Raw genomic sequence first — 27455 nt, forward strand, 5'->3', positions numbered from 1 at the left:
CAAATTCCCATTCCACCTTAAAAGGTGCAGCAGCAGTTAGGTGGAATGGAAAAATTCGGAAAAGGGAGCTAGCAAAAAGCTAACTTCAGCTCAATAAGCCAAATGAATTAGTGGTGAACGATGATAAGTAATTGTGACCAATTGTCGCAACAGTTATTTATTATCATCCACCTCTAATTAATTGGTGATGTGGAGCTAAAATGAGCTATTTGATAACTTCTTACTCAGTTCCAAAAGTAAAGGTGACACTTGAAAGAACATGGATTTAGAATTAGGTCTTAATGTGTTACTTTGCCAAAAAATACGTAAGCAGATCTAATCAGGAAAAACGCTCTGATTACTGACCACAAGTTCGATCTCTTTACTAGTATTGTATATGGGACTTAAAAAGAGCATAACTGACCTAACTCTCTCTAAATGTGAGTGAGATTGACTAGGGTTAGTCAGTGCTGCACTCAGTTAGCTGATGTAACAGAATTGGCAGCTAGTGTTCTCCTCCAAGCATGTTTAGTTTCCAGTGGTGCAGCAATATTATCTAATTCAATAGTGCATGTGCGAATATGTGCAAATGTGTGTGGACACTAATTATAATGAATGCATCCTCCTATTTTAAGTTGTACCTAATACTGACACAGATGTGAAAATACACGCATTCAGCTTGTCTAGTTGCTTTAGGGTAGAAGTATTGCCAAAGAATTGGACACTCTGGAGCAAATAAACATGAATCTATTGAAACTATGCCAAAATACAGTCATATATTAGATGGGTGTGACTTTACAGCATTGAGCTGTGGAGCAGTGGAGCAGTGGAACTGTGTTCTCTGGAATTTAGGATTGGTGCTTTCCCCAATACGCTTGGGATCATTTCAGCTCACTAACACTGTTTAATTTGAGCTCACAAACACTCTTGTTTCTGAATGCAATCAGATCCTCACAGCATTGCTCTGTAACACTGTAGTATAAATTTTTTCTTCGTCAGTAGAGACGGTTCTTAATATAAAAGCAGGATAAACTGTTTTTAATACTCTTGATTCTCGTGTCTCAATACTGTTGTGTATGTAGTGTTGCTTTCATTGTGTGATATGTATGAGTATGTGTGATATGTAGTTCTATACACTATGTTTAACCCTTGTGTGGTGTTCATATTTTTGTTACTCGTTTACTTTGTTACTTGTACTTAATTCAGCAAAATTAAGCAATTTTACATTGAAATGCTTTACACATGCTTGCTTCACCTAAATTGCGAGCAATATATACAGCTTACATGGTTAATATTTGCCCTTTTCCTTTCTTATGTTACATTTCTTTCAAAAAGTGCTACTCTTTTTTTTTTGTTTTTTTAATAAAATGTAAAAGAAAATGAATTTAACTCAAGATATGAGTAGAAAATTTGTTTAGTTTCAAATTTACAAATGAAGCAATGTCTATTAGCCCTTGGCCAAACATACTGTATCTAATATAAATGGTTAGGGGGGCGGGGGGGTGGGGTGTACAGTGTGTGTTTATCGAAAATGTGTTTTGATATTTTTGTTTTTCACAAAAAATGAGCCAATGCCAATGAGTTTGAGTTAGAAAAAATATATTTTTAGTATCACACAAGGGTTAATGTTAAACTGGTGGTCAAAAATCTCAAAAAAGTTGGGTGCCATCTGGACTGCTGGGGGGAAATCAGTTGAAGTGGGGACAGATTTGGTAAGGTTCAGAAGTCAGAGGTCAAATGATAAAGGGTCTTCCTGTCTCCAGTTGAGCGCCACAGTTCTAACCAGTCGATCAATAATATTGGCTGAGCTTATCAGTACGATCATCTGCTCTGAGTGACCCTTCCTTTGCCTCTCCCTCGCTGGACTACTCTGTGCACTCATTGTTTGTCTTTTCGTGACTTGGGGGAGGCTCACATGACATTTAATGTCATCATTTGCTTAGAGGTATAGCTAAAGTGGGGGGTGTAGGGTGGGGGGTGCTGAGGGGAGGAGAAGGAACATGTTGTGGTAGAGAACACACCCTGAGGCTATGGCTAGTCTGGTGTCATGGAAAACAGGGACCTTCATTCAGTTCATCATGCTGCTGCCATAAAGCCACATTAAAGACAACACCACGTGATGTGTTGAAGCAAGGGCTTATATAGTGAACTGGCTTAAAAATAGTGGAAATTGTGGAAAACAAAGGCATGGAACTATTTAAGTAAATATTTAAACAAACATAAATATATATATATATATATATATATATATATATATATATATATATATATAACATATTAATTTACCATATGATACTTAAATGAGAAGCAATATTGTGATGTATGAACACCTAGGCCATAGGACTCAATTTAAATGGGCATCACAGTTACATGGTATAATATGGGGAAATGGCCGACAACACTGCTTTTGTCAATTCCCCAGTTGCATTTCCAGTTGATTCCCAGAGTATGATGTGGGTATAGGCCTGAGCTGTTTTTCCCAAAACCCCAGTTGCATAGTATAATAGAGGAATGGGTCCAAGATGCATTTGCCAACACCCAAATTGCTAAGTATAATAGGGGAATCAGTCTGAGTTGCATTTGCCAGTTTAATGGTTGCAAAGTTTAGTACAGAAATCAGCCCAAATCTACAGTACATACCAGTTGCATGGCATAATATAAGAATTGGACTAAGCCGCTTTTGCCAACACCCACACTGTTGATTTAAATATAGGAATCATCCCGATTAGGCATCCTAGGTGCAGGTTAGAATAGAATGTGAATCATACCAAGCCGCTATTTCCAACATCATGGTTGCTGCTAGTAATATAAGAAACGTCCCTTTCACTTTTTATTAGCAGAATATAGTATGGAAATCGTCTGGAACCACTATTATCAACACCCTGGTTACTGGGTGTAATTAGGAATCATCCCTTTCACTTTCTATTTCCTGAGTATAATATGGAAATTGTCCTAACCACTATTGCCAACACCCTGGTTGCCAAGTGATGCTTTTGCCAAATCTATTGACTGCTGAGAATAATAAAGAAATTGGTCCAAGTCACTTTTCCTAACTCTGTGTCCTCTGTGGCTGAGTAGAATATAGAAATCATCCTAACAATCATTGTCACTTTTGCAAAAACTACACTGCTGAGAATTAAATGAAAATTGGCCCAAGCTACTTTTGCAAAATCTTTGATTGCCAAGTATAATATAGAATTTAACCCAAAAGTATGATATGGAAATTGGCCAAAGCAATTTTTGCCAAAAATCCAAATTCCATTGTAAAAAAAAAAGAGGAATCTGTCCAAGCTGTTTTGCCTACATCCCATTTAAAGTTCATGGTGTGATATGGGAATGTGCTTTAGCTGCTTTTGCCAACTCTATAATTCCTGAATATATTATATTAATAATATTATAGCCCATATTCACCCTAATTCCTAATGGCCAATTATGAGTCTCCAAGCCAAGCTTGGAACTATTCTTTATATTATCTGGAATCAAAGCAAATAACATTGGCCTGGTCCATATTGTGTTTTTGTAAAGTCAGTAACAGTGGTGCCTCAGTGCCTTAAGTCTTTTCTTAGTTACAGAACAGCCGAAATTGCTTTTTTGATTCAGTGAGATGTTTATGTTGGTTTTAATGGCAGTCTCTCAGCTAGTTGTTTACAACATAAGCCTGGGAAATGTAAGTGTTTATTTAGCTGTTTAGTCTGTGAAAGTGTGGCTGTGCCGCTGAGCAGCGCTAGTTTCACTGAAGGTGCAGAATGTAGGCCATGTGAATATTGAATGAGATCTAGTCTGGGGTTGAGGAACTAAAGAAGTTCACCTGGGGAGCGATAGAAACAGTTTAGCTGAACACATCTAGTGCTAGATCCTTACAAAATAGCTTTCTGTGATGCTAGTTTTTAGAACAACAAAACAGGTAAAAAAAAAACAACGTTTTGGAAGCAACAGCTGTGCTTTATAGCATCACTTTGGCTACTAGCTACTAGCTCCAAGCCAACATAACAACCATCTAGTTCCACACTGGTCCTGATACAATACAATTTATTTAACAAAAGCTGTGCAGGTTAAGCTCATCTTAGCACTTGTTGTTTTGATGTTAGCTCTCAAGCTAATTTAATAACAACAGGAAAACACATAAAACTATGATATAAAGCTATGAGCAAATATGTTAGCCCAAAGCTAATACAACAGCAACAAGGTAATAGATTTAAAAGTATGCTATTTGAAACAAAGATTGTGCTTTATAGCTAGTGTACTGAAGAAAAAAAACTCTTTAGCCATAAGCTAATATATTAGCCCTAAGCAAATACAACACCAGCTGGGCAGCATGATACAAAAACTGTGCCTTATAGTGTCCTAACACTGTAGTTTTTGTATTTGTGTATGTAAAATATGTAAAGATACAATATATTTATTTCAATAACTCTGAATTAAGTATATTGTGTTAGCCTCAGGCTAATACCACAGTGACATGATTACATGCTAGCACTGATACAATGCATAAAGCACAAAATCCTACAGTGAATAAAAACAGTGAACTCTTTAAACTCTAGCTATACGCTAATATGTAAGCCCCAGGCTAACACAACACGCACAACATAACGTGCTAGTCCCAATACAATAAAAAAAGTGCTAACTCTGAAAGAAATATAAAAGTAGAGCTTGTTTTATGTGCCCAGTATCATACAGTCATTTAGTAGAGCATGTTATTGGCTTACTTTAGGTTGCCGCTGTGTGCATTCCTCTCTTTAGTGCTGTGCTGTAAAACTGACAGCTCTGTTAAAGGCATGTTTAACTGGACGACCTGTTTGCATCCTTCAGTAGTCTTTACATCAGCACTAACCCGCAAACAAATGCTCACTATTGAAACTGCTCAGACGTGAAAAGTGAATGAAGGGCAAAGAAAAGGAATTCTTGTCTGTGTTCACCATTAGCTTGGTGGAGAAGACTGTGGAGATCTTCTACTTTATTTTTTCACTAAGAAGTCAGTGATCCAACAAGTCACAATATTAATAATTATGCCTGTGTATACAATATAAAAAATATATTGGGAACATATATATGTATCCAAATTCTTATTTTTTATTTTGTATTAAGCAGGAAACATAAAAAGAAAATGTAACATTCACACATAATTTGACATAGCAAACATTGCAATAAAACGCAAAAAATATATAATTTCTTGAACAATGAAAGTTTGATAAAACTACCGTTCTGTAGTAACTTTATTCTAAACTTTATTATAAAAAGTACATTATGAACTCTATATAAATATTGTGCTTTTGCTTCAGAAAGTGTTCTGGATTCAAATTGCCAACAGCACTTTCACTAATGCAAAAAAAAAAAAAGTCCCGGCATCAAAATCTGGGGACAGCTTTCCATTTCAAAAGGCCTGTCCCATCTGGTGAAAAGCAGCCATTTAAAGCTGAGCTGAGCTCACTCATTGGTATTTCCCCTGAGGAGGTTGTGCTAGGCTTCATAGTGCCCATGAGGTCCCCATTTCCCACAGGGAGACTACACTCCACTTATCGTTAGTGACAGACCCATAATGCTACTAACCCTCCAAAAAGCAAGATGATTCAACCCTTCTTAAAGTGAATAATTTACATATTGACCATTAAACAGAGTCATCTGGGGCAGATGGAAAAAACATGCTCTTTATATGAAAGCAAAAAAATATTATTTTGTAAGTTTAACAGCTGCATTTTAAAATATCCAGAAAGGCCTTAAATCTAATTAAAATTGAGCATTCATCATTTTAAGTGTATTTGCAACCAGGATTAAACTAGGGTTATTTTTAAATGGGGGGCAACTTACTTATCATTCATTAATCAATTTTGGGGATTTAGAGACCTCTCTGGTAAAAATGTGTAATTGCACCAATCATACAGTAAAGTACTTTTTAAACGTGCATTGTGTTGTAGTATGCTTTTAAAGCTTATGAATTGAACTGTGTTTTTAGCAAAGACTCTTTAGCAAGTTCACTTTTAGCTCGCCATCTCTCTTCAGGTTTGGTTTGGTTTACCAGTGCATGAATTAGCAGATAAAGTCTCAACTTGTCATTCAAATATGTCAATGTTCGCAGTAGTGCTGCATTTCTTAAGTTAACGTGGAGACCAGACCACTGAATGAATATTTTTGACTTGGAGAAGCACATTAAAGCAATTTATTATAATTTTGTATCCCCTGTTTACTCAGAAAAAGAACTGCTTTCAATTTTAAAGGAAATATTCTAAGGACGGTCGCTATAGACGGTCGCTGCGGTTTTCTGAAAGAACTATTTAACTGCTGTTGGTTGATTGGATGTTCTCTGTACCCCCTATACCATTCTAATATGCCATCAATAGAGACTGTAAGAGGTCTCCTCATAAATCATTTAAACCTAGGATCAGATTCCATAGGTCAGAGTTGAACAAACCCATTATCCACCTCACATCTTATCACGGGTCTGTTTCTTCATTATGCATGATGGTCCCATGCAAGGATTCCTTTTAGGCCTGCACTGTGTGCAGATTACACAAACATAGCTGTAATAAGAGGGGCTTAAGGCATGCTTAAATTGTATACTTTCATTGTATACTGCATGCAGTATTGTGTAAATATAATTCACTGTATATTAGATGAGAGGATGGAAGTGTTAATCTATGTTTGGAAAGCTGTGCAATCCGAGCTCATTTTGGTTTCTGTTTGCTTTCAGAAACCCACCAGGATTACAGAGGATGACAGTGAGCTGAAGTGCGAGAAGAGCCTGAAGAGTGTCACTTTCCTAGACCCAATCAGTGTTAACTCCAGCGGAAACATGGAACTTGAGACCCAAAATGATAACCATCCAACGAGTGGGCAGAACGGCGTGAGGCACAGAGGAGAAGCGCTGGACAGTGAAGTTGCCCAGGAAATCCGTTACCTCGACGAGGTGCTTGAAGCCAACTGTTACGACCCTGCAGCAGAGATGACTTCAAATGGAACTTGCTCCCCTGAGCTCCAGGCAATCAGTGTAGATGGAACTGGGCCATCTGTTCACGTTTCTGACGTGTCGTCTGCAATTAGTCATGAAGTAATCGTAGAGGGGCAAAAACAGACCACCTATGTTGAGGACAATCTGAATAGTACCAAACCAAACGGTCATTCAAGAACGATGAGTGACGATAGCGACAGGTCACCTGAGACCGGAACAACCATTAAGAAAGAGGCGCGTTTTGAGCTTCGAGCTTTCCATGAAGAGAAAAGGCCATCCAAGCTTTTTGACACACCAACAGACAAAGAAATACGGGTGAAGAAGGTCAGGCCTTCGGAAGAGGTCGCAGAGCTAGAGAAAGAGCGATTGGAACTCATCCGAGAACAAGCAGTTAAGAAAAATCCAGGGATTGCAGCAAAATGGTGGAATCCCCCACAGGAAAAGTCCCTGGAAGATGAGCTGGATCCAGAAAAATTGGAGTCACTCAGAAAGTATGAGGAGAGAAAGCAGAAGAAACCTGAAGTTCACAGAGTTTCCCAAACCTCCCCCAAACAGACAGTCTCTTTTGCCCAACCTGAGGTAGGAAATAAGGAAGACATTGTTGTTCAGGGCATTGACTTTTCTTCAGCACGCCAACAGTTCCTTCAAATGGAACATAGCAAACAACAGCAACAACACCACCAGCCAGCTGTCAAAAGAAGTGTGGCTCCTCAGATTTACTCCGCCAAACCTTTTTCCAGAAACACAGATTTTGAGAAGTCAGGCAGTTCCATAACAGTCACTGGCCACAGTAGCCGGGTTCTTGTGGAAGATGGTGGAGAAATGAGCAAGGAGAGTGAGGTGAAAAACGATGACTTTACCTGTGCCCGGGCAGTGATGACTATCTTCAAGGATGAAGACTCTGATTTGTACCAGAGGTCCATGAACAGCTCTTACCATCCAGAGGAGATTGACTCTGGATTGGATGACCTGTCCCTAAGGTCTCAGGACACCACAGTCCTTGAGACCCTGTCCAATGACTTCAGCATGGACAACATAAGTGACAGTGGTGCCTCCAACGAGACCATGAGTGCCATCTTGGAAAACTCCCTGGGGGACTTCTCCTTTCCTTGTACTCCAGTGGCCACAACACCTATCAATGGGAAACTGGAGGGTGGTACAAAATCACCAGGTGACCAGGGCAGTTCCTGTATTGGATCTGACAGCCTGACGGAGGAGGAGCTTGAATACCATGCAGGTATTCTGGTTCAAAACGCCATCCAGCAAGCGATTGCACATCAAACCGAGAAGTGGCAACCACTCCAGGCCATCCAGCAGTCCTCCCCGATCTCTGAGAGGCACATGGAACTTTCTGAACCCTCACCCTTGCCCTCACCCTCACCCTCACCAGCAGTACCTGAAGAGAAATCTCCACAAGTGTCACCACCGAAAGAGTCCTATCGTACGGAAGAAAAGAAGACGTCCCCTCCTAAAATTACTGTGCAGGTTCCTGCAGTTCGAGCCACCCCAGCAATCCCAGTGAACACATACAGACCCCCGAGTCCTTCTCCGCCACCATGTGAGAAGCCAGAGTTCAGTTATTTCAGTAAGTACTCAGAGGCAGCGGAGCTCCGAAGCACAGCGTCGGTGACCCGTGCCCAGGACACAGAAGTCACTGCAGGGCCTTTCAAGCTGCGCTCCCGCAAGCAGAGGACTCTATCTATGATCGAGGAGGAGATTCGAGCAGCCCAGGAACGAGAGGAAGAACTTAGGAGGCAGCGCCAGGCCCAAAGCATTCGTCCCAACCCCAGTGCCATTGCCAAGCAGAAGACAAACAGCCTTCCAGCCAAACTAGTCCTTACGGGGAAAACAGCACCAGGTAAATCAGTTTAAGTACCTTGATTGATGCTTCTTATAAAATGTGAGTGTATGAAGTGAAAAGGCCATATGTTATACATTTGCTGTCCAAAAAACATCTTACTGAAAAGCGCTAAAGCTACATTATTAACTTTTGCTTTCTTAGCAACAATTGTCTAAATGCTAAAATTTATAGAGATCATCTAAAGTAAACCATAGCTGGGCTTTTAAAATGCTGCAGTTAACTGCAAAATATCAGTTCTACTATTTGACTCCATACCTATGGCTACTTTACTATGTTACTATACTGAGCTGAAGTGATTCAAATCTGATTATGTGCTTTAATGTGATCCAGATCTGAAATTTGTCAACGATGTCTTAACATGTCAGATTTGCCCCTTTTAGATCCGATATCTATTCGATTTGTGGGCATGCAATATAAATATGATCAAATCGGTTTGTCAGATTTTTCTTTTTTGGGGGGGAATTTTATACATCTTTTTGCCTGTATACATCCGCTAGATACTGTCGTCATCAAATAACACACCTGTATGGCAGCATCAGCCATGTGGTTTATACTTGGCAACCAGGATGTTGGCACAAGCGACTCTGGCCGATTCCAATGTTATACTTTGCCAATGGAATGTAGGAACAAGTCTCACAGGCGGCTTGCTGTATTTTACTCACCGGGGGCTGTTGGCACATTCATCTGAGGCCAATTGTCGTATTATACTCAGTAACCGGGGTGTTGGCGTGTGCGGTATTTAGACCAGGCCAGAATTTTACATTGATTTTTACCAATATTCACAATTCAGGCTTGGCATGAGATATATGACCCAGAAATGGCCAGAGAGTTTTTTTTTTTCTGGACATTGCATAGTAGGATGGACACAACAGATACTGCATGCTCATAAGGAGCTTTTTTTTTTCACAACAAGCAACAAAAGATTCTGGCAAAGAGTTGGCAGAGGCAAGAGAACAGAGGCGATGTACATAAACCTGTGTAGCATTTCAAGGACAGATGAATACACATTAAAGACAGATATAGATCACTAATAGTACATGTATTAATATGAACCATCCAGATCAGAATTTAATAATGAAGCATGGTAATGTGAATGTAGCCTGTATTTATGGAAGATTGACCACAAAAGCTACATTCACGGGTTTGTTAATTAAGACAGATTGCACCAAATGTATGTGTGTAAATACAGCAGTGTCCCACAGTGGGCATCTGTTTACATGTTTTGATTTTCAAAAAATCTGATTGCTAATTGCTAACAAAAAATAGCAGCTACTCCCCACACACTAAAACTTTAAGTTGGTTTCATAAACTGGTTTCATAACTCAACCTCTGACAGGAATTAGCCTCATTAGCCACTGGTTATGTCATATGTCAGGACACCCTAAGGTTTAGAGCTTTTTAAAGGATTTTTTTTTCTTTATGTTTTAGTTAAAAGAGCTTCCTCATGGGCAGCAGCTGTTACTGTGAGTCACTTTTGCCAGCTGCCTTTGTGGGCACAGTTTAAAAATAATTCAAAACACAAGGTCTGTCATTCTCCTGTCTAAGATAGAGCACAGTGGGTAATGTCTATGATTGGGACATTTCTGGTGTAATCAGCACACTCTCATAAAGTTTAAAATGCAGGTTAACACACAACTGAATGTTCCTGAATGTCAGTTTGAACGTGAGGTGCAGCAGGCTGGTGTGTTTCTCTCAGGTGATAACTGACCTCTGGTGGTGGCAAAGTGAGCTGCAGGAACTACAGTTCCATATACAGCTATGCAAAATAATGAGACTACTTAAAATGATGAGTTTCTTTGATTTGACCAAATTGAGGCATATCATCAAGAAGACGATGTAGGATCACAAGCCATCAAACCAAGCTGAACTACTTATTAACCTAGTTATTAACTTTTTAATTTATTTTTTTTTTGGTTGATCTTGAGGGAGGCTATGCTCTCTGTGCCTTTTTGCATGAGGAGTGGCATAAAATTATCCAAAAGCAGTGTGTAAGACTGGTGGAGGAGAACATGCCAAGATGCATGAAAACTGTAATTAAAAACAAGGGTTAGTCCACCAAATATTGATCTCTGAACTCTTAAAACTTTATGAATATTAACTTGTTTTCTTTGCATTATTTGAGGTCTGAAAGCTCTGCATCTTTTTTGTTATTTCAGCCATTTCTCATTTTCTGCAAATAAATGCTCTAAATTACATTATTTTTATTTGGAATTTGGGAGAAATGTTGTCCTTAGTTTTTTGAATAAAACAACAATGTTCATTTTCTTAAACATCTACCTATAAATAGCTAAATCAGAGAAACTGATTAATAAACTGAAGATGTCTCTACATTTTTTTAGAACTGTGTGTTCTTTGAGATTTGAAATTTGCCTCTAAAACCCTTTTTTTAAGGTTTCTCAAAGCATCTTAAGAGAATCCTCCACACTTTTAAATTGATGAATCCCTAAAAGTTAATCAAGGACCTTTTACTTTTAACAACTTAAAATGTTCATGTTGGTTTAACTTCAGTATGAATCAGTTCGGGATCTCTTGTAATCTGATGTTCAGGTACTACAGTATAAAGGCGCCTTGAATCATCATTTGGGAGCTTGGAAAAAAGCAGGGGATCTTAACCTTTTGTATGTAAAATTATCTTCACCTTTTTGTATTAAGGTTTATTTAAAGCAGTAGTCCCCTAAGATTTTGTTTCACGTTGTTTAATTTGAAAGGAATCGTATTCTGAGTTACAGGGGACAAAATAATCAAGTTATTTTTATCATTGTCATTGCATGATCATATCTGCAATGTCTAATATATTAATTCTAAAAAATCTATATAGAGTGGTCTGGTTGGTTTATTTAAATGAACAAAACAATATAATCGAACACACAGAATTTCATACAGTTTTTATTTATTTATAATAATTTTTCATTAAAAGTACTCTTCAGCATGCTCTGTGCAATTACACATTTTCACCAGAGAGGTCTCTAAATCCCCAAATCCTTAATACTTACAGACTTTCGCTTTAAAATGTATAATCCACTCTTAATTTTTACTGATACTATATCACTTTATTCTAATTTACACTTTCATGCCATTACTGGCCCACTTAGGATTGTTGACTCACTGTAAGGATGGCAGGGGGCTTCATTTCCCACTGGTGGCCTGTGGCCACAGGTTGAGAAACCCTGGAATTCCCTGGAAGGTATTCAGTGAATGTGGGAAATGACCTTCTGCTTGACCGTATGAGACAATTAAAGACAGAAAGTATTGGTTCCTATTAGATATTCAGCCCAAACCTCTTAAATCTAAGTCATATTTTTGATCTAATGTTTTTAAACTCCATTTTTTTTCTTTGGTTGGTTCACTGGTTGGTTGTTTTTGGAGTATGTCAGCAGGGGGCAGCACATTCCTGCCTTTCAGGTCTCTTTATCTCAAATGAGGAATGAAATGACTGAGCTTCTGGCGCACAGTGAAAGTCCCAGTTCTCTGCATTCAGCTCTCCAGTTCACTCTACTTGGGACATCATCAAGAATGTGTCTCATAAGCTCTCTCATTTCCGCTGCTCGGCATTCACTGATGGGAAGATGTGAAAAGACCAGCTGGAATGTGTTTCTTGGAATAAAAACTGGGAGATTTTGGGAGTCAGTTTTTGGATAGCACTCTCTAACATAGTTAAAGTTTGAGTGGCCTGGTAAAAATAAGCTTTTTTTAGCGGATCTCCACATTTTCTTTTGTCTTTCTCAATTCCCTAATTTATTATGTAAATAATAAATCATCTTAACATAAAAGGCAGCCTACAGAAGTGAGACAGAATTGAGACGTTTTTTTTTTTTTGTAATCACTACATCTACCTCTACACTGTAAGCCCGGATAAGTTGAATTTATTAAAAAAATGTGAGGACACCGGTTGGCTTAAAAAAGTTAAGTAATGGGTAATGAAAACTTAAGTTAGCATAACTTAGAACATCAAGTTATTACAACTAAAGGAGAAGTTGATTTAACTTTTTTATTTTTGTTATACTGTAAGACCAGATAAGTTGAGTTTACTCAACATTTTTAATGCAGCCGGTTTGCTCAATTTTGTAATTTATGTAATAAGGAATGAAAACTTGAGTTAGCATAAATTAAAACATCAAGTTTTTACAACTAAATGGAAACTTGATTTATTTGTAAGGTAGCCCAGGGGGAATCACTACACACTGATGGTGAGTGTTAGTCAGAAACTGTTGGACACACCCAGTATGCAAATAGATTGTGACAGAAGCCAATGGAAAAGAAGCTGCCAATCCTACAATTGCCCACAAATGTTCAACTAACTCAAAAAACAGTTGAGTATTGTTTAGAAATATCCAATTGTATGTCAAACAGACTTAAATCATTTGAATTCAAACAACGTATGGGTTTACAGTGTATGGGATAAGAGATATACTGAGGTAACACTATAATTATAGCACTATGCACTATAAACTATATAAACATATCATTCTAATGATTACATTCAACTTATACAGCCAAAATCAGGATAAACTTTTTTTAAAACAGTAGATTTAAATAATTAAACAGGTCCTAATACATTTGTCTATATAGTATATAAAAAATGACACATTTATACAGTACCAGTCAAAAGTTTGGACACACCTTAAATTCAGCTGGGCTTTTTTTATGCCATACTAATTTTATTAAATCTGTTTCCCACATTTTAGCATGGCAGACAAGTAACCTTTATACAACGATCCATCAAAAGTTATAACAGTCTGTATCATATCCTTGTTTAAATGTTTCTCTTTCATTTTGTGTGTCTTTTTTCAGGTAAAATCGAGAAGATCCGTGTCCCTCCTCCAGTCTCCCCTTCTTCCTCCAACGGTGCCCCCTCCCCCCTTTCTGATTTGGGCAGCGACGACTCAGGTGGGAGCCAGAGGCCTAAGAACTTCATGCAGACTCTGATGGAGGATTACGAGACACATAAAGTCAAGCGTCGGGAGAAACAAGAGGACAATAGTGTGAGTGTACCAGTAAATACACAGAATTTTTAAAAATATATATTTATACCTGATGCAGTGTAAAGTTTGATATATGTCTAACTGAGTGTGTTTACATGCCCTTCATAAATGGATTACTGCAGAAATCTTTTTGTCAGTTTGTCAGAAATCTGATCAACACTTTCACATGAACTTGGGTAATCCGATATATACAAACTGGAAGTAATAAACAGCCAATAAACATCACTTAAAACCCAAACTTTGCATTTTTACACAGTACTGTGCAAGCGTTTTAGGCACCAAAGCAAAAAAAAAAACATTATTTAATTTATCTCAGCAATATGAGTGTTTTTGCCAGAAACCATTCACCACATGATTTGAACAGAAGCAAATAAACATAAATCCAGTAAAAAGTAACAAGGAATTCTCATTTTTAACTAAGTATGTTATATCCTGTGATCCTGTGATCCAGATTTCTCCTGGATGCTCCTCAGCCAGCATGTATATATTATGTTCAGTTCTATCAGCTGCTCACCTGATTTACCACATATACCAATTTAACAAACCAGGTGTTGATTAATATGGTGAGAACTAGAAATAGAAACTCTATTAAACTCAGATGAGGAGAGATTAGGAGATGTTTTAAGAAAAACAGTGATGTTAAAGCACTGTTTTTTTGTAAAATTGCATTTTTTTGTATGTATTGTAATGCTGTAATGTGTTTTACTGAGCTAATAAACACTTACTTCACAGATAAGATGCTTTTTCTTTACAAAATTCCCACAGGTGCCTAAAACATTTGCACAGTACTGTACATCATCTAGAAATGAAGATTATATAAATCCTTCAATTTAAGTGCCGCTCCAAAAGTGCTTCATGCTTCTGAGAAATCTGAGAATATTCTGATTAAGAGCAAACATACACTGAGAAATACAATTACTGAGCTAAAGTCCAGCTCTCTTTATCAGATTTCTATCATTGCAATCAAGTTTAGACCTTAGTCTGGGCTTAGAAATCAGAGATTGCTGTTCACATGACTACTGTACATCAATGATTATAAAACTGCAGAAGTACATTCACAATCTGATCATATATTGCAGGTAAACATTATGTGAAAAAACATTGTGTGTCTTCTTGTCCAATTAAATCAAATACATTTTTCATAGTGTTTCACCAAGAAGATTTACAGAAATCCAGTAATAAGACAAAATAAATAAAGAAATAAAACTACATCTATTTTAAAATGTATCATTGATAATTTAAATTAGAACCCCAGTTTAAAAATGTTTTTTTGATGTAGTAAAACATGATAAAGAGTACTAACCCACCTTTATTCTACCGCAGCTTTCCGAGATCCAGTCATTTTATTCCGTTTGTCCAAAAATGCCTTAGAATGGATGATATGGGGCATATTTTGCCCCTGCAGATAAATCACTTTTTACACCGTTATCCAGCTCAAAGTTGCTCCACACCTCACTGGTAGAATCTGGGGAGCCCTAATATTTAAATTAAGGCATTAACCCATTAACCTGTAGCGTAACCTAATCTCCAGGTGCTGCCATCTTAAGATAAAGTCATGATCAGTAGAGTGATGGCGGCTAGGTTATGCTATGGCTTGAAAACAGTGGTTTTTAATTAGGCTTCTTGTGCACTTTTAAAGTTATTAATGCCTCGTTTTGAATGTCAGGGCTCTCTGGATTCTACCAATGAGGTGTGGAGCTACTTTAAGCCTGGATAACGATGTGAAAAGCGATTTATCTGCAGGGGGGAAAATATGCCCCATGTCATCCATTATAAAGCATTTTTGGACAAATGTAAAAACAAAAAAAATACTGGATTTCGGAAAGCTGCGGGAGAATGGAAGTGGGTTATTCAACTATTCAAGGTTAGTACTCTTTATCATGTTTTACTAAACAAAACGTCAATTTTACATCAGAGTTTTCCTTTAAGTTCTTAGTCAGTAAACCACTTCACTGGAATCTGGGATGAAGTTTCATATGGTTTTTTTTTTATGCTTTCAGTTTAGTAAACATGCCCTCCACTAAACTCGAAACAGGAATCTGACACTTTTCACGCGTCATGCATAGTGGTTCTGTTTCATTGTGCCAATACACAGTGATGCAAGACTGTGGCTTTGAAGCCTAATTCCTCTTTTTTACGTCTCATGTGACCCAGAGGTTTTAAGGCAGAGCAAGATAAGGGACTTTCCAGCTCGGAGCTCAGAGCTCAGCAACGAGAAAATGAACCCAGACTACAGCACATGAAGAACACAGAGTCTGTATATGAAGTAGTCACTGACTTCATACAAAAGCCCCTTTCCCTTTCACATGTGAAGAAAGACTAGGGGAATTTGGAAATTGCTCAGAGAGATTACAGCGTACAAGATATGGACAAAATTATTGGGACACCTGCTTGTTTATTGCTCATTTATATAGTGTAAATATCTCAACTGTCCAGGGATAGATGAATGGATAAAGAAGAAGAAGAATCTCCTCAGTCTGTCTGTAAATCAGATCTGTTATTGTTAGATTTTTTTTACCAGCATTGTAGTAATGAATTGATTAAATTGGGTCGTGAAAGCAAAGTTGGTGAGATCCACCACTTAAAAGGCCAGATCCTCTTAAAAGTATTGGATGGAGCACCATCAATCCAGAGAACACAGTTCCACAGATGCTCCACAGACCAATGTTGGAGCCTTTTCCCACTTCTACCTCAACCTCACGCATGCCTGGCATTAGGCATGTTGCCAATAAGTTCATTATTTTTTTTAATTTTCTTCATTTATCTGCTTTAGAGAGTCCTAAAGTATTGGCAGTACCTCTCCACAGACACTAGACACTAGAGTTGTACATGTGTATGTTCACGTTTGCTCTGCTTGAAGTAGCTGAATGCATTATTTAGAAGTGGTGTCCACAAACATTAGGACATATTTGGTACATTATGTCTGTTATAAAGGATTGTAGAATCAATCCATTTAAGGCAGGCAGAAATAGACTGAAATAAACTCAATGTACAAAAAAAATTAAGATAAATATTTAATGTAATTTCACATTAAATTTCAATGCATTGCTGTTAATCCATATAAACAATGGCATTTCATGTAGCACAACCTTGAAACCTTTAGTTATGCTGACAAAGCCATCATATATTGGTTATCAGAATATGCCAATTAAAATGAGCCCCTGCTACTGTTATTTTTTGTCCAGATGCAACTATTGACTGATTCTGAATCTTCTTTCTATTGCCAGTATTTCTCATTGAATAACTAACGCTGCCTCTTTTCCTCCTTGTCAGTACGCCCGCTTATTGCTCTCTAGTGATGTTACATCTGAGGTACTGGTATAATGCTTGCCTGAAAGTGCAATGCCCTCCTCTTAATGTCACTGCATGCCCTTTTATTTTAATTCAGTCCTTTTTGTGTTTGGTGGTTTGCCAGTGAGTGTGGCATGTTTCCAATGTCAAATGTTTTGACATGTTTAAAAAAATGAGTAATTCAGTTTACATTTGAGGTCTCAAGTGTTACCTCATAATAAACATCACACCTACTCCTCCTGACCTGACCCTTGAACCCTGAACCCTGCCCCTGCCCTGATCCCATTCATACACACACAGACATCCACAGCATTAGCTACGTTTCCATCCAGAAGACTATAAGCATCTGATGATCTAGGCTGTAGAAATTTTGCATTGTTGATGTCCAAGGAAAAACGTACAGTGTCTTCAAAAAAATGAGTTCACAGAAGAAAAAAAATTATTTCAATGAAAGTAGGTCAATGTAAAAAAAAAAAAAATATATCCCCATAATTTTGAAGCATTTCTAGTGGTCTATTCATTATGAAATATTGACAAAATTGACAAAAAATAGATTTTTAAGGTTTGTAAGGACAGCAACAATGTCTTTATCAATTGTTTATATTGTTTATACTCATTTTGCAAGCATATACAGAGGAAAGTTTTATTAAAGTAAAATAACACTTACTGTACTCACATCCCATCTGGATTTAAAAGAGATCAACAGTTCTATATAACAAAGGAACAAGTTATCTCGTAATCTGTTGTAAGATCAGCTAGTAATTAAATAAAAATGACAAAATATGTGAATGTGCAAAAGCCAGTAGTACACAAGTTGTAACATACTGTAAATCAAATTTAAAATATGAATCCCAGGAAATACTTATTTGCCATCAGCAGCCGGAGTCCAAGAGAGCATAGTTAGCTGTGCTCTCTCCGGGTGGATACACTGATGCTGTCTAACTCAGGCATCTATTGGCGAATGTGTATCATAGCTGGAGATCTGGCACGTTCATCTGAGTGTGTTGTAGATACTGTAAATTTATCACTTAGTCCTGTTTTATCACAAACTTGCACACAAAGTTGATGGAAACGTAGCTTTTGACTTTTCATAACCATGAACAATGAATGTCCAGTCTATTCTGCATCATGTTAACCATGTTTCTTCAGTATGTAACAATTCACCATGAGTTTACACTTCTAAAATTAAACATTCTTTAATAAAATCAGGAATAAAATGCCATTAAGTGGTATAGAATACTGGTGTTTAATGTTGGTCCTGGTGATCTACCAACCTTTAGCCTTCAGTTCTTTCGCTAATCTAATGAAGGGTCACAACGACATGATCTAAGTATCATCTAAGTATCTAACAATGGCCCAATCCCATTTCTCTTTTGTACCCATACCTATTGGAACATAGAGAAGGGGTGAAATCCCTTATATATACAGTGTTGGGAAGGTTACTTTTAAAATGTAATCCCTTACAGATTACTGATTACATCACTCAAAATGTAATTTGTAACGTAATCAGTTACATTACTTCAAGTGAGTAACGTAATCTGATTACTTTGGATTACTTTAAATATTGTCATTTTTTTAAGCCTGAATGAATGTAGCAACCACATATTGCATATTATTATTTTATTTTTCTTTCCAGTTAACAAATAGATAAACAAATAAAACAGCCTTTTCAATCACTCTATAAAAATACTTATGAAACCATTTCATCAAACAATTTTATGAAACACTTCTATAAATTGATGATAAAACCATTTAAAACCAAACAATGTAACAACAACCGTAAGCTATCTATTTGCAGGTTTGCCTCCAGTGTAATTTTGACAACAAATTGTGATTTAGTCTTAGTCATAGTCTTGTGACGAAAATAGCATTTAGTTTTAGTCACAATTTAGTCATCTGAAATGTTTTTAGCTTTAGTCGACTTAATGTCATAAGAATATAGTCGACTAAAATTACAGTAAATTTAGTTGACTAAAATGTAAAGGGTGTAAATGTAAATGCTTTTACATCAGTTCCCTTGAATTATTAACTATACACTTATACGAAATGAAACGTTTAATAACCACTTGAGTAATATTGTTAATGTTTGAAAGTGAAATATATTTATATATGATTTAATGTATATTATTATTATTGTAGGTGTGTGACTATATATATTTTACATTAAAAAATTTGCTCTAGAAATCAGGTCATAAAACATCTGAATAGTTAAATTATAGTTTGAACAGAGCTGTAGATGCAAAAACTTTTAAAGGATCTAGTTTTATCTCCAGCACTAACCCAGCACACTTACTGGAGCTACAGTCTATAAATGAACACACATTCACACACTGTCCTGTAGAGATGCTCTCAGGATGTACAGAGAGACTTCATGAGTTAAAGTGAGAAACTTATGAGAAAGTGCTGTAAGGAACTTTACACAGACTTTTGGGTTCATAGATTGACTTATTTTATTGTTTTATTTTCGTTATATTATTGAGTTCCTTTCTGACCTGCTGCTGATTTAACACTAGCTATATCTTTCCCACTGTGAGACTAAACAGATGATCTGATCTTAATGAGTGAGTTCTGTATCAGTTCTGTGTTTTAGTGCACTGCTGAGTTAAACACATCAGCTCATGAAATAACATCAGTATTAAAACGCGGATCTCTGCATGGAGATCTGTGTTACTCTGCTCTGCAGAAGCTGAAAGATTAGTGGTGTTTTTACCGGAGATGGAGTGAGATACCCCTCGCTGCAGAACCACAAGTCCAGGGGGTGGGGCTGGATCTGATCCAAGGGGTGGAGCCTGACCTCCTGACCACCCATATCTTCTTTTCATTGGTTTTAAGTCATCGCATTTCAATTCGTCGTTAAACTTAACACGTGTCGCTTACGTTTCCCGACCAGGAATTAACCTTAAGACTTTTACCGTTTATAGATCAAAATGTTATTTGCTACGTAGCACATTTAAATCACACAATACAGATTTAAAAGAAGGAACATGTCTGTGATTACAAACATAATAAAATGCTGTACATTTCCTATATAAATATTAACTATTTCATTTTTTATCTTTAATAAAAAGGGCCTAAAGACAAAATAAAAAATTAATAATTAAAATAAAGGATGCCAATGAGTGTCTTATCTACCAGCTACCATGTTCATTTATTATTACAGATATTAATACACAATCAAAACGAGTGAGTAAAACCGGATGCGGAAGAGTCCGATCTGCTTCAGACCAATGAAAACACGATGTAGGAAGAGTTGGATCAGATCCAGCCCCACCCCCTGGACTTGTGGTTCTGCAGCGAGGGGTACTTGGATGGAGTCGCTCCACGCGGTTTACACGTTATCTTGTTTTTCGCGACGTCAAAAGAGAAATATATCGCCTCTCCCCTCTCTCCCTCTCCCTCTCTCCCTGCTGAACTCTGTCGAGTTAACTTCCAGTCGAGCTCCGTATCGACAGTTTAATTCCGCGCGGCACTGCTGCAGGAGAGGCGGGTACTCCACCTTCGCTAAAGTAGCAGTGATTGGATCTCTTCCTAACTGGTCCCTACCTTTCACAGACCTAAATCAGTTCTGATTGGATTTCGTCCCTGCCAAACATTTTCGTCTCGTTTTTATTCGTTGACCAAAATGTCAGTTAATTTCGTCTCGTTGTGTGAGCGTGGAGCCGCTGTGAGCCGTTTTGTTAACATAGTGGTTATAGTCATTTTTAACAAGAAAAAAAAAAGTGATTTTCGGCCCTCTTTTTTTATTGTGTCTCCATCTAAAATCTCCATTTCAAGGGTCATGTAGTCCTAAAACTTCGCCTAACCATCCCCTCCAGCCTAACTAGACATGCACATGAAAAACAAAGGATCAGGGCTAAAGGGGTTAAATGAGATTGGGCCAAAGACTGTGAGGTTGTTTGAACTATAATGAATGATAAAGAAAAAATAAATAAAGAAAAAATGCTTCTTTGGTGAGCTTTTGTTTACAATCCTCCCCTGTATCTGCATCCCATTACACGTAATGGCTTGGAAAATATCTATGTATGGCCCACATCCAAACTTATATTCCGAGCCCTGCTTTAGGGAGTGTAACAACCAAATGTTGGGAAGTTAGGAAAGCAGGAAAAGCAGCATCGTATTTCGATTTTCCTCGAAGATTGCCCCGTGTTAGCTCTGTGGGACACTGTAGGCTAGATTGGACACCTGGTGCCAAATCGGACAAAAGGCTGAGCCCCCCTCCCACCTGGCGCTCTGACGCAGCATGACTGTCCCTGTTTCTCTGTATTGTATGAAACTGCCCTGTACAGCTTGTGTCTACTCTCAGGACTGTATTGTGTGCTGTGGAGTGTGTATTTACAGCTCCCCAGCTGTTTTAAAAAACTAGACCCAAATAGATGTAGCTCAGCATGATAACATCAGCAAGAGGCTCGTGCCAACTGAGAACCAAGTTGAGCCGGGGGGAGTGCATGCTTTCAAAAGTGTGTGCTGATAAATGGGAGTTACTTTAAGTGTAGACCAACAGTAATGGTCAATGTGGAGCTCAGTCATGCAATGTAATGTAAATTATGATTGAGAATTTCTTGAGTATTATTTATACTACATACAGGGGTTGGACAATGAAACTGAAGCACCTGTCATTTTAGTGTGGGAGGTTTCAGGGCTAAATTAGACCAGCCTGGTGGCCAATCTTCATTAATTGCACATTGCACCAGTAAGAGCAGAGTGTGAAGGTTCAATTAGCAGGGTAAGAGCAAGGTTTTGCTCAAAATATTGCAATGCACACAACATTATGGGTGACATACCAGAGCTCAAAAGAAGACAAATTGTTGGTGCACGTCTTGCGTACCACCAAGAAGGACCAACCACATCCAACAGGATTAACTGTGGACGCTGCAAGAGGAAGCTGTCTGAAAGGGATGTACGGGTGCTAACCCGGATTGTATCCAAAAAAACTAAAACCACGGCTGATCAAATCACGGCAGAATTCAATGTGCACCTCAACTCTCTTGTTTCCACCAGAACTGTCTGTCGGGACATTAAGTTATTGTGGTCTAAAACCAGGTGTTTCAGTTTCATTGTCCAACCACTGTTTATATAATATAATGGATTAGTTATGAAGTAGTTTTAAACCATTGTCTTCCCAGAGAGTCTAGATATATGCTTCTTTCCTAGTGGCGTTTATTTATATTAGTTTTAGGCTGATAAAAATATTCAGCTATCCGTGATACATACAGAGATCTGCTTTGTTTTTAATTTTTTATGATCCAGAGGTTTTCAATTTGGTAAAATCAAAGAAACTCATCATTTTTAAGCCATTTCTTATTTTTTCCATAGCTGTATAAACAGTATTTAAATATATTTACACCACCTAGAATGAAACTAAGGAGGAGGACAAGGAGGAGAAAAAAAGACTATAGGTCTAGATTTTACTGGTTTACTAAAGAAGACTGATCACAAACACTTACCCTGAATTATTCTCTGTGTTTTGGAACAGGTTCTGGAGGCGACACGAGTGACGCGCAGAAAAAGCAACATGGCTCTACGATGGGAGGCAGGAATCTACGCCAATCAGGATGAAGCTGATGGTGAAGAAGAGGAGGAGGAGGAGGAGGAGGAGGAGGAAGAAGAAGAGTAAATTAATCCATCCCACATCAAAAAGAGAGGAAAAAGAGAACAGATCTGGGACGGAGATGAGACGCGACTACGAGTATTTATTCTGAGTTTATACTGCAGGAGAAAATCACTGATTTAAGAAGCTGCACTGGAGCTTCGTTCATCCAGTGAAGCTACAGAAAAAAACAATCATTGCTCAGAGGAAACAGAGGAGCAGCCTTAACACAGAGAACTCTACGCGACGACAATAAGCCCCGGACGTCCAAATCCTATAGTGATAATACAGTAGTGCTTTCTGTTTCTTCCCTCATTTCCAAGCTTTGTTTTTTTTTTTGTTTCCTGTTGGATAAGGATGGGGTGCGATAGGTTGGGAAAATGTGCAAAATTAAAGAATATACTTTTTTTGTTGCTTTTTATATATACTGTAGCTGGGTGTTGATTTAATGAAGTGACATTGAGCTGACATTGCCAAGTGATGCGTGTGGGTATACAGTATAATATAAAATAAACATATGAATAGAAATTTATGGTAACTGAGATTATGTGGCTAGGAAGCCAAGAAAGAATGAAGTAGATGATGAGTATGCCAGGAAAAAAAACATAGATTTGGTAGACATAGAGCGATAAGAGATTTTTACAGTACAGGAAAGATATTGCAATACATGTGATCACAGTGAAAATGCATCAGAAGCATACAAACTGCTATTTAAATACCGTCCCATATACTGAGTGAAGTGACTTTTATTTAAAATATCCTGCAATTCATCCAATAAAACCAGACTGATTATGCTTTTTTTTAATAACATCTACAGGTGTCCATGATATGCTTTAAAAAAGTAAATTGTGAAGATTTGGCTCTTTCAAATTGGGGCACTTGTTTTTAAAACATAATAGAATTTACTATGGAAAAACTGTCAGTTTGATTTTTGATAGTCTAGAAAGAAAAAAAACATAAAAATTCTAAATTTTATAAATCGGTTCCAAACCCAATATGGAGGTGGTTTGAAAAGCTTTTTAGTTTAAACCAGATTTCAAAGTGGTATTTTTTGAGTCAATTAAAATACCACAAACATGTCAGGTCAAAATCCAGTGTGATAGAAGCGCGAAGATGGGTTAGTGATGTGCATGCAACAGATATGATTTGAGAAATGAATCCAAATTGCCTGCAGTGTGAACACAATGCAAAAATCCAAATTTACAGTGAATTCAGAATTTTCAAAAATCTGAATTTTGCAGGATTTGTGTATGTTGGGCCATAATACAGTAATCAGAAGAAAAGGAGGGTGTTAAGATGTTATAATAAGGTTTAAAATGATTCATTGTAGAGAAACTTATGAACTTGTAGAGGAAATTAATAGAACAGCCATCTGCCGTCGACTTGCCGATTAACATTTAGTGTTTTTTTCAAGCCAAAACATTTGGAAATGTTTTGCATGGGCGAGTCCAAAAATGTACAACGTTATAGGAAGAATGCATCAATGATTAGTGGACTCCCTCTTAACATCCTTCCATACTAAAAGACTTTAAGCAGTAGATAATTTATTATCGAGCTATGTTTGGACTGTTTGTATTGTGTTTGGCATTGTTTTAGCTGACAGAATTAGAATTTGTAAGCGCAATACAGAAAAATGCCATTGTTAAATTGTTATACAGAAGCTTTGTAGATCATTAGAGACACACAAATGCCTGAAATGTTGGACATACTCTAGTTTAAAATTCAAATCCATTCTCAAAATCCATTCATTTTGAAAAGATAAAAAAAAAATCTCAATGAACTAGGATCATCCTCTTCATCATGTTCATCATGGAGAACTGCAACCAAGTTTTGGACAAGCTTTGGACGTGTGGATTCTGGATTTTTTGCCTTTTGTTCTGAGGCCTTTTTGGAGGCAGCCCACATCCCACGATACAATCAACACAATCAAGAACTGAAAAACTGGGAAATAAAACCCAATCCTGAGAGGAGGCATATCTGAAGAACACTGAACACTGTTCCTATGTGTGTGTGTGCCTGTGTGTGTGTGTGTGTGTGTGTGTGTGTGTGTGTGTGTGTGTGTGTGGACTTTCAGAGAGTTCAGAACAGTCTTTGACTTGTTTTTTTATACGCATAAATATACAGCATAACATGAACGTATTTAATGGACACTTATGTCCATGTGTAAGGAAAATAATGTGTTTGTAGTTTCGGGAATAGATGCAACTATTTCTTGAGGGCAAAAAAAAAAGATGGGATAAAAAAAAACAAGATTTGAAAAATTTGTACTGAAGTGACATTGTTGATTCAATGCTTATAAGTATTTTTGTTTGTCTATTTTTTGTTTGGTTGTTTGTTTTATTGTTTTTTTTTTTCCAAAAGCCTTTCGTTTGGATCGTTTTGATGAGAATGAAGTGAGTCTTACGAACTCTTGTAGCCACACTTACGTACAATTTAATGAAAAACAAAAAAACAAAAGAAGAAGACTTTGAATTTGCAGGCAATGGGGGTTTATTTAAAAGATTGTATGGACAGAGTGGTGGTTTTAAACACCCACAGCATAAGTGTGGGTGTTTGAATTGAGCGTAGAGAAGCGTATAATTAAATTTAAAAGTTGTGTTTGTTTTCTGACTGATACACAATGCAAAGCTACGGGATATTAAGCAGCAGGTATAGCAGGAATAGCTCAGTAAGGATGTGATTTTTTTTATTGGGATACTTTTGATGTGTTATGAGTTGGTTAGTAGAGAAATATTTTGAATATAATGAATGAGGGGGAAATATTTTTAACTGTGCAGTGGACTATTTGCATTGTACCTACGAATGGGACATAGTTTTATGGAGGCTGGCATTTTGCATTTTATTACCATGTATGTGCATTTATGGAAGTTGTGGCCTGTATTTTTTAAGCTTGTGTGCATAATATGAATATATGTGTATGAGTGTGTGTGTGTGTGTGTGTGTGGGGGAGAGTGCCATGTTTGTGTGTGTGTGTGTGTGTGTGTTTATGATTGATATGAAGTAATTGTGTGCACGCAAGTGGGTGTTGGAGCAATATAGCTACGTCTGGATTGAACGTTTTCTAGAGGGTTCCAGAACATATGCAAAGGTCTTTAGCACATCCTGATCACTTCGATCACTCTGATCACCCTCAGTGATTCCCAATAACGTTCTGCATGAACAAGTGAACAGGGGTTTAAATTAAACGATTTGCCATATTTGAGTATATGTGTAGTTTTTACGAGTAGTTGAGTGCACGAGTAACCTTCATGTTCACAACTGTTTATGGTGGTTTATGCTGGCTAGGCCTGTCACGATAACTATTTTTTTGGTCAGAGAAATAATTGTGACCAAATATGTTATCGCCAATTTATGACCATTTAATTGATAAATTGATGAATAAATTTAACTAGAAAAGAATTGTAGTTCAGCACCAAATAGATGAGTGCTAGTGAACATGGCAGTGGGTTACAGCCTAAAGAACCTGACCTGAAGGAGTAGATGGAGTTTGGTGACTGTTGGAAAATGAAATCCTAGGTCTTGGGCGTGTTTGAAAATGAATGGGAGTGAATGGGAGGAATGAGGGATGAAAAAATGACAAAAAAATAGATGAGTGTGGGTCGGCATTGCTATGGATTAGAACTTGTGAACCTGCGTCATATAAGAACATTTTGAGAATGAGTTTGTTGGCTGTAAGAAAGAGAGGAGATTGGGATTGGTAGGGATGAAGATGAATGGTAATGAATGGGAATAATGAGGGATGAAAAGAAAACTACAAATAAACGAGTGCAGGACAAAACTATAGTAAATAGTAATGATTTTCAGGACAGTGTATATGAGACAGTGTATTTGACACAGAAGTACAGTAGATAGGCATGTACTTTTGTATCTCAACTGAGAAACTGACCATAGTACAACAGGTTAAATTATGTGTGATGTTTATTATTATATAAGGAAACAAGCTCAGTAAAAATGAATCATCAAATGGTACATTTGATGAACATTCTTAGCGCACTTGATTTTTGATGGTTTTCTACAGTGTTTTGCCAGATCAGTAATCATGTATTTTGCCTTTTTACAGTGCATGCAGCCTATGGTATTTCTATTGGATGAAAATCTCTGCATCAAAATAATAACCTACATGGAACTAAGTGCATTCAGAACGTTTTTCATTCAACAGCTCCAATTAGTGCAGACAGTTCAAAAATATATATATAAAAAAACAAACTGTACAACATTTACAGATATGTAAAAACAGACACACCAAAATCCAGTATGTAAAGTGTGCTTTGCTTATTTTTTGTTTGAAACACTTTTCTGTTACCAAGTTAAAATTTTGCTGTTTGCAAAGTGATTTTTTTTTTCTTTTTTTTTCTTTTTGCTGTTCATTTTGGGAGAGATACCAAAGCAGTTTTGAGGCGGGTGATGTTTTGAGGCGCACGTGTTTTCCTTTCTTTATTTTTTAAACCTTGTGTTAATATGTTAACCACTTATTGTATGTTAATATATTCTGCTTATGATGTTTTATAGTAATTGTAAGGCTCACACTTAAACGCATATATAATTATTTTCTCATTAAAAAGAAAATGCAGAAATGTTGTTTCAGTGTTTTTCAGTCTTGATGACTGGAGCTGATGGATGGATGGATGGATGGATAGATGGATGGATGGATGGATGGATGGATGGATGGATGGATGGAGAGGATTAGGGCTGGATTCCAAAGTCTGCAGAATGTTTATAATTGTCAATTTTTTTATTTAATGTCACTTAGAAAAGTAAAGCCCATTTCACATCAGATGCGACAACCATGCAAAAAAATAAAATAAAAAAGTT

At 37.2% G+C, this 27455-nt stretch overlaps 1 protein-coding gene across 5 annotated transcripts in view; it reads left to right on the top strand.

Moving 5' to 3' along the window:
• LOC103046694 (A-kinase anchor protein 2) overlaps nucleotides 1-27221 on the top strand; it is a 164199-nt gene extending 136978 nt beyond the window's left edge. For 4 of the 5 annotated variants that reach the window (XM_049468468.1, XM_049468470.1, XM_049468472.1 and 1 more), the window contains 4 exons: nucleotides 6665-8780; nucleotides 13575-13765; nucleotides 17039-17077; nucleotides 22530-27221. In XM_049468468.1, the coding sequence (XP_049324425.1) occupies nucleotides 6665-8780; nucleotides 13575-13765; nucleotides 17039-17077; nucleotides 22530-22670 (2487 nt within the window). In that variant the 3' untranslated portion in view covers nucleotides 22671-27221. The remainder of the gene's footprint in view (nucleotides 1-6664; nucleotides 8781-13574; nucleotides 13766-17038; nucleotides 17078-22529) is intronic. The other variant, XM_049468469.1, reaches the window with a different exon arrangement.
• The last annotated feature ends 234 nt before the right edge of the window (nucleotides 27222-27455 follow it).

The sequence above is a fragment of the Astyanax mexicanus genome, chromosome 20 (assembly GCF_023375975.1).
Source record: "Astyanax mexicanus isolate ESR-SI-001 chromosome 20, AstMex3_surface, whole genome shotgun sequence".
Taxonomy (NCBI): Eukaryota; Metazoa; Chordata; class Actinopteri; order Characiformes; family Acestrorhamphidae; genus Astyanax; species Astyanax mexicanus.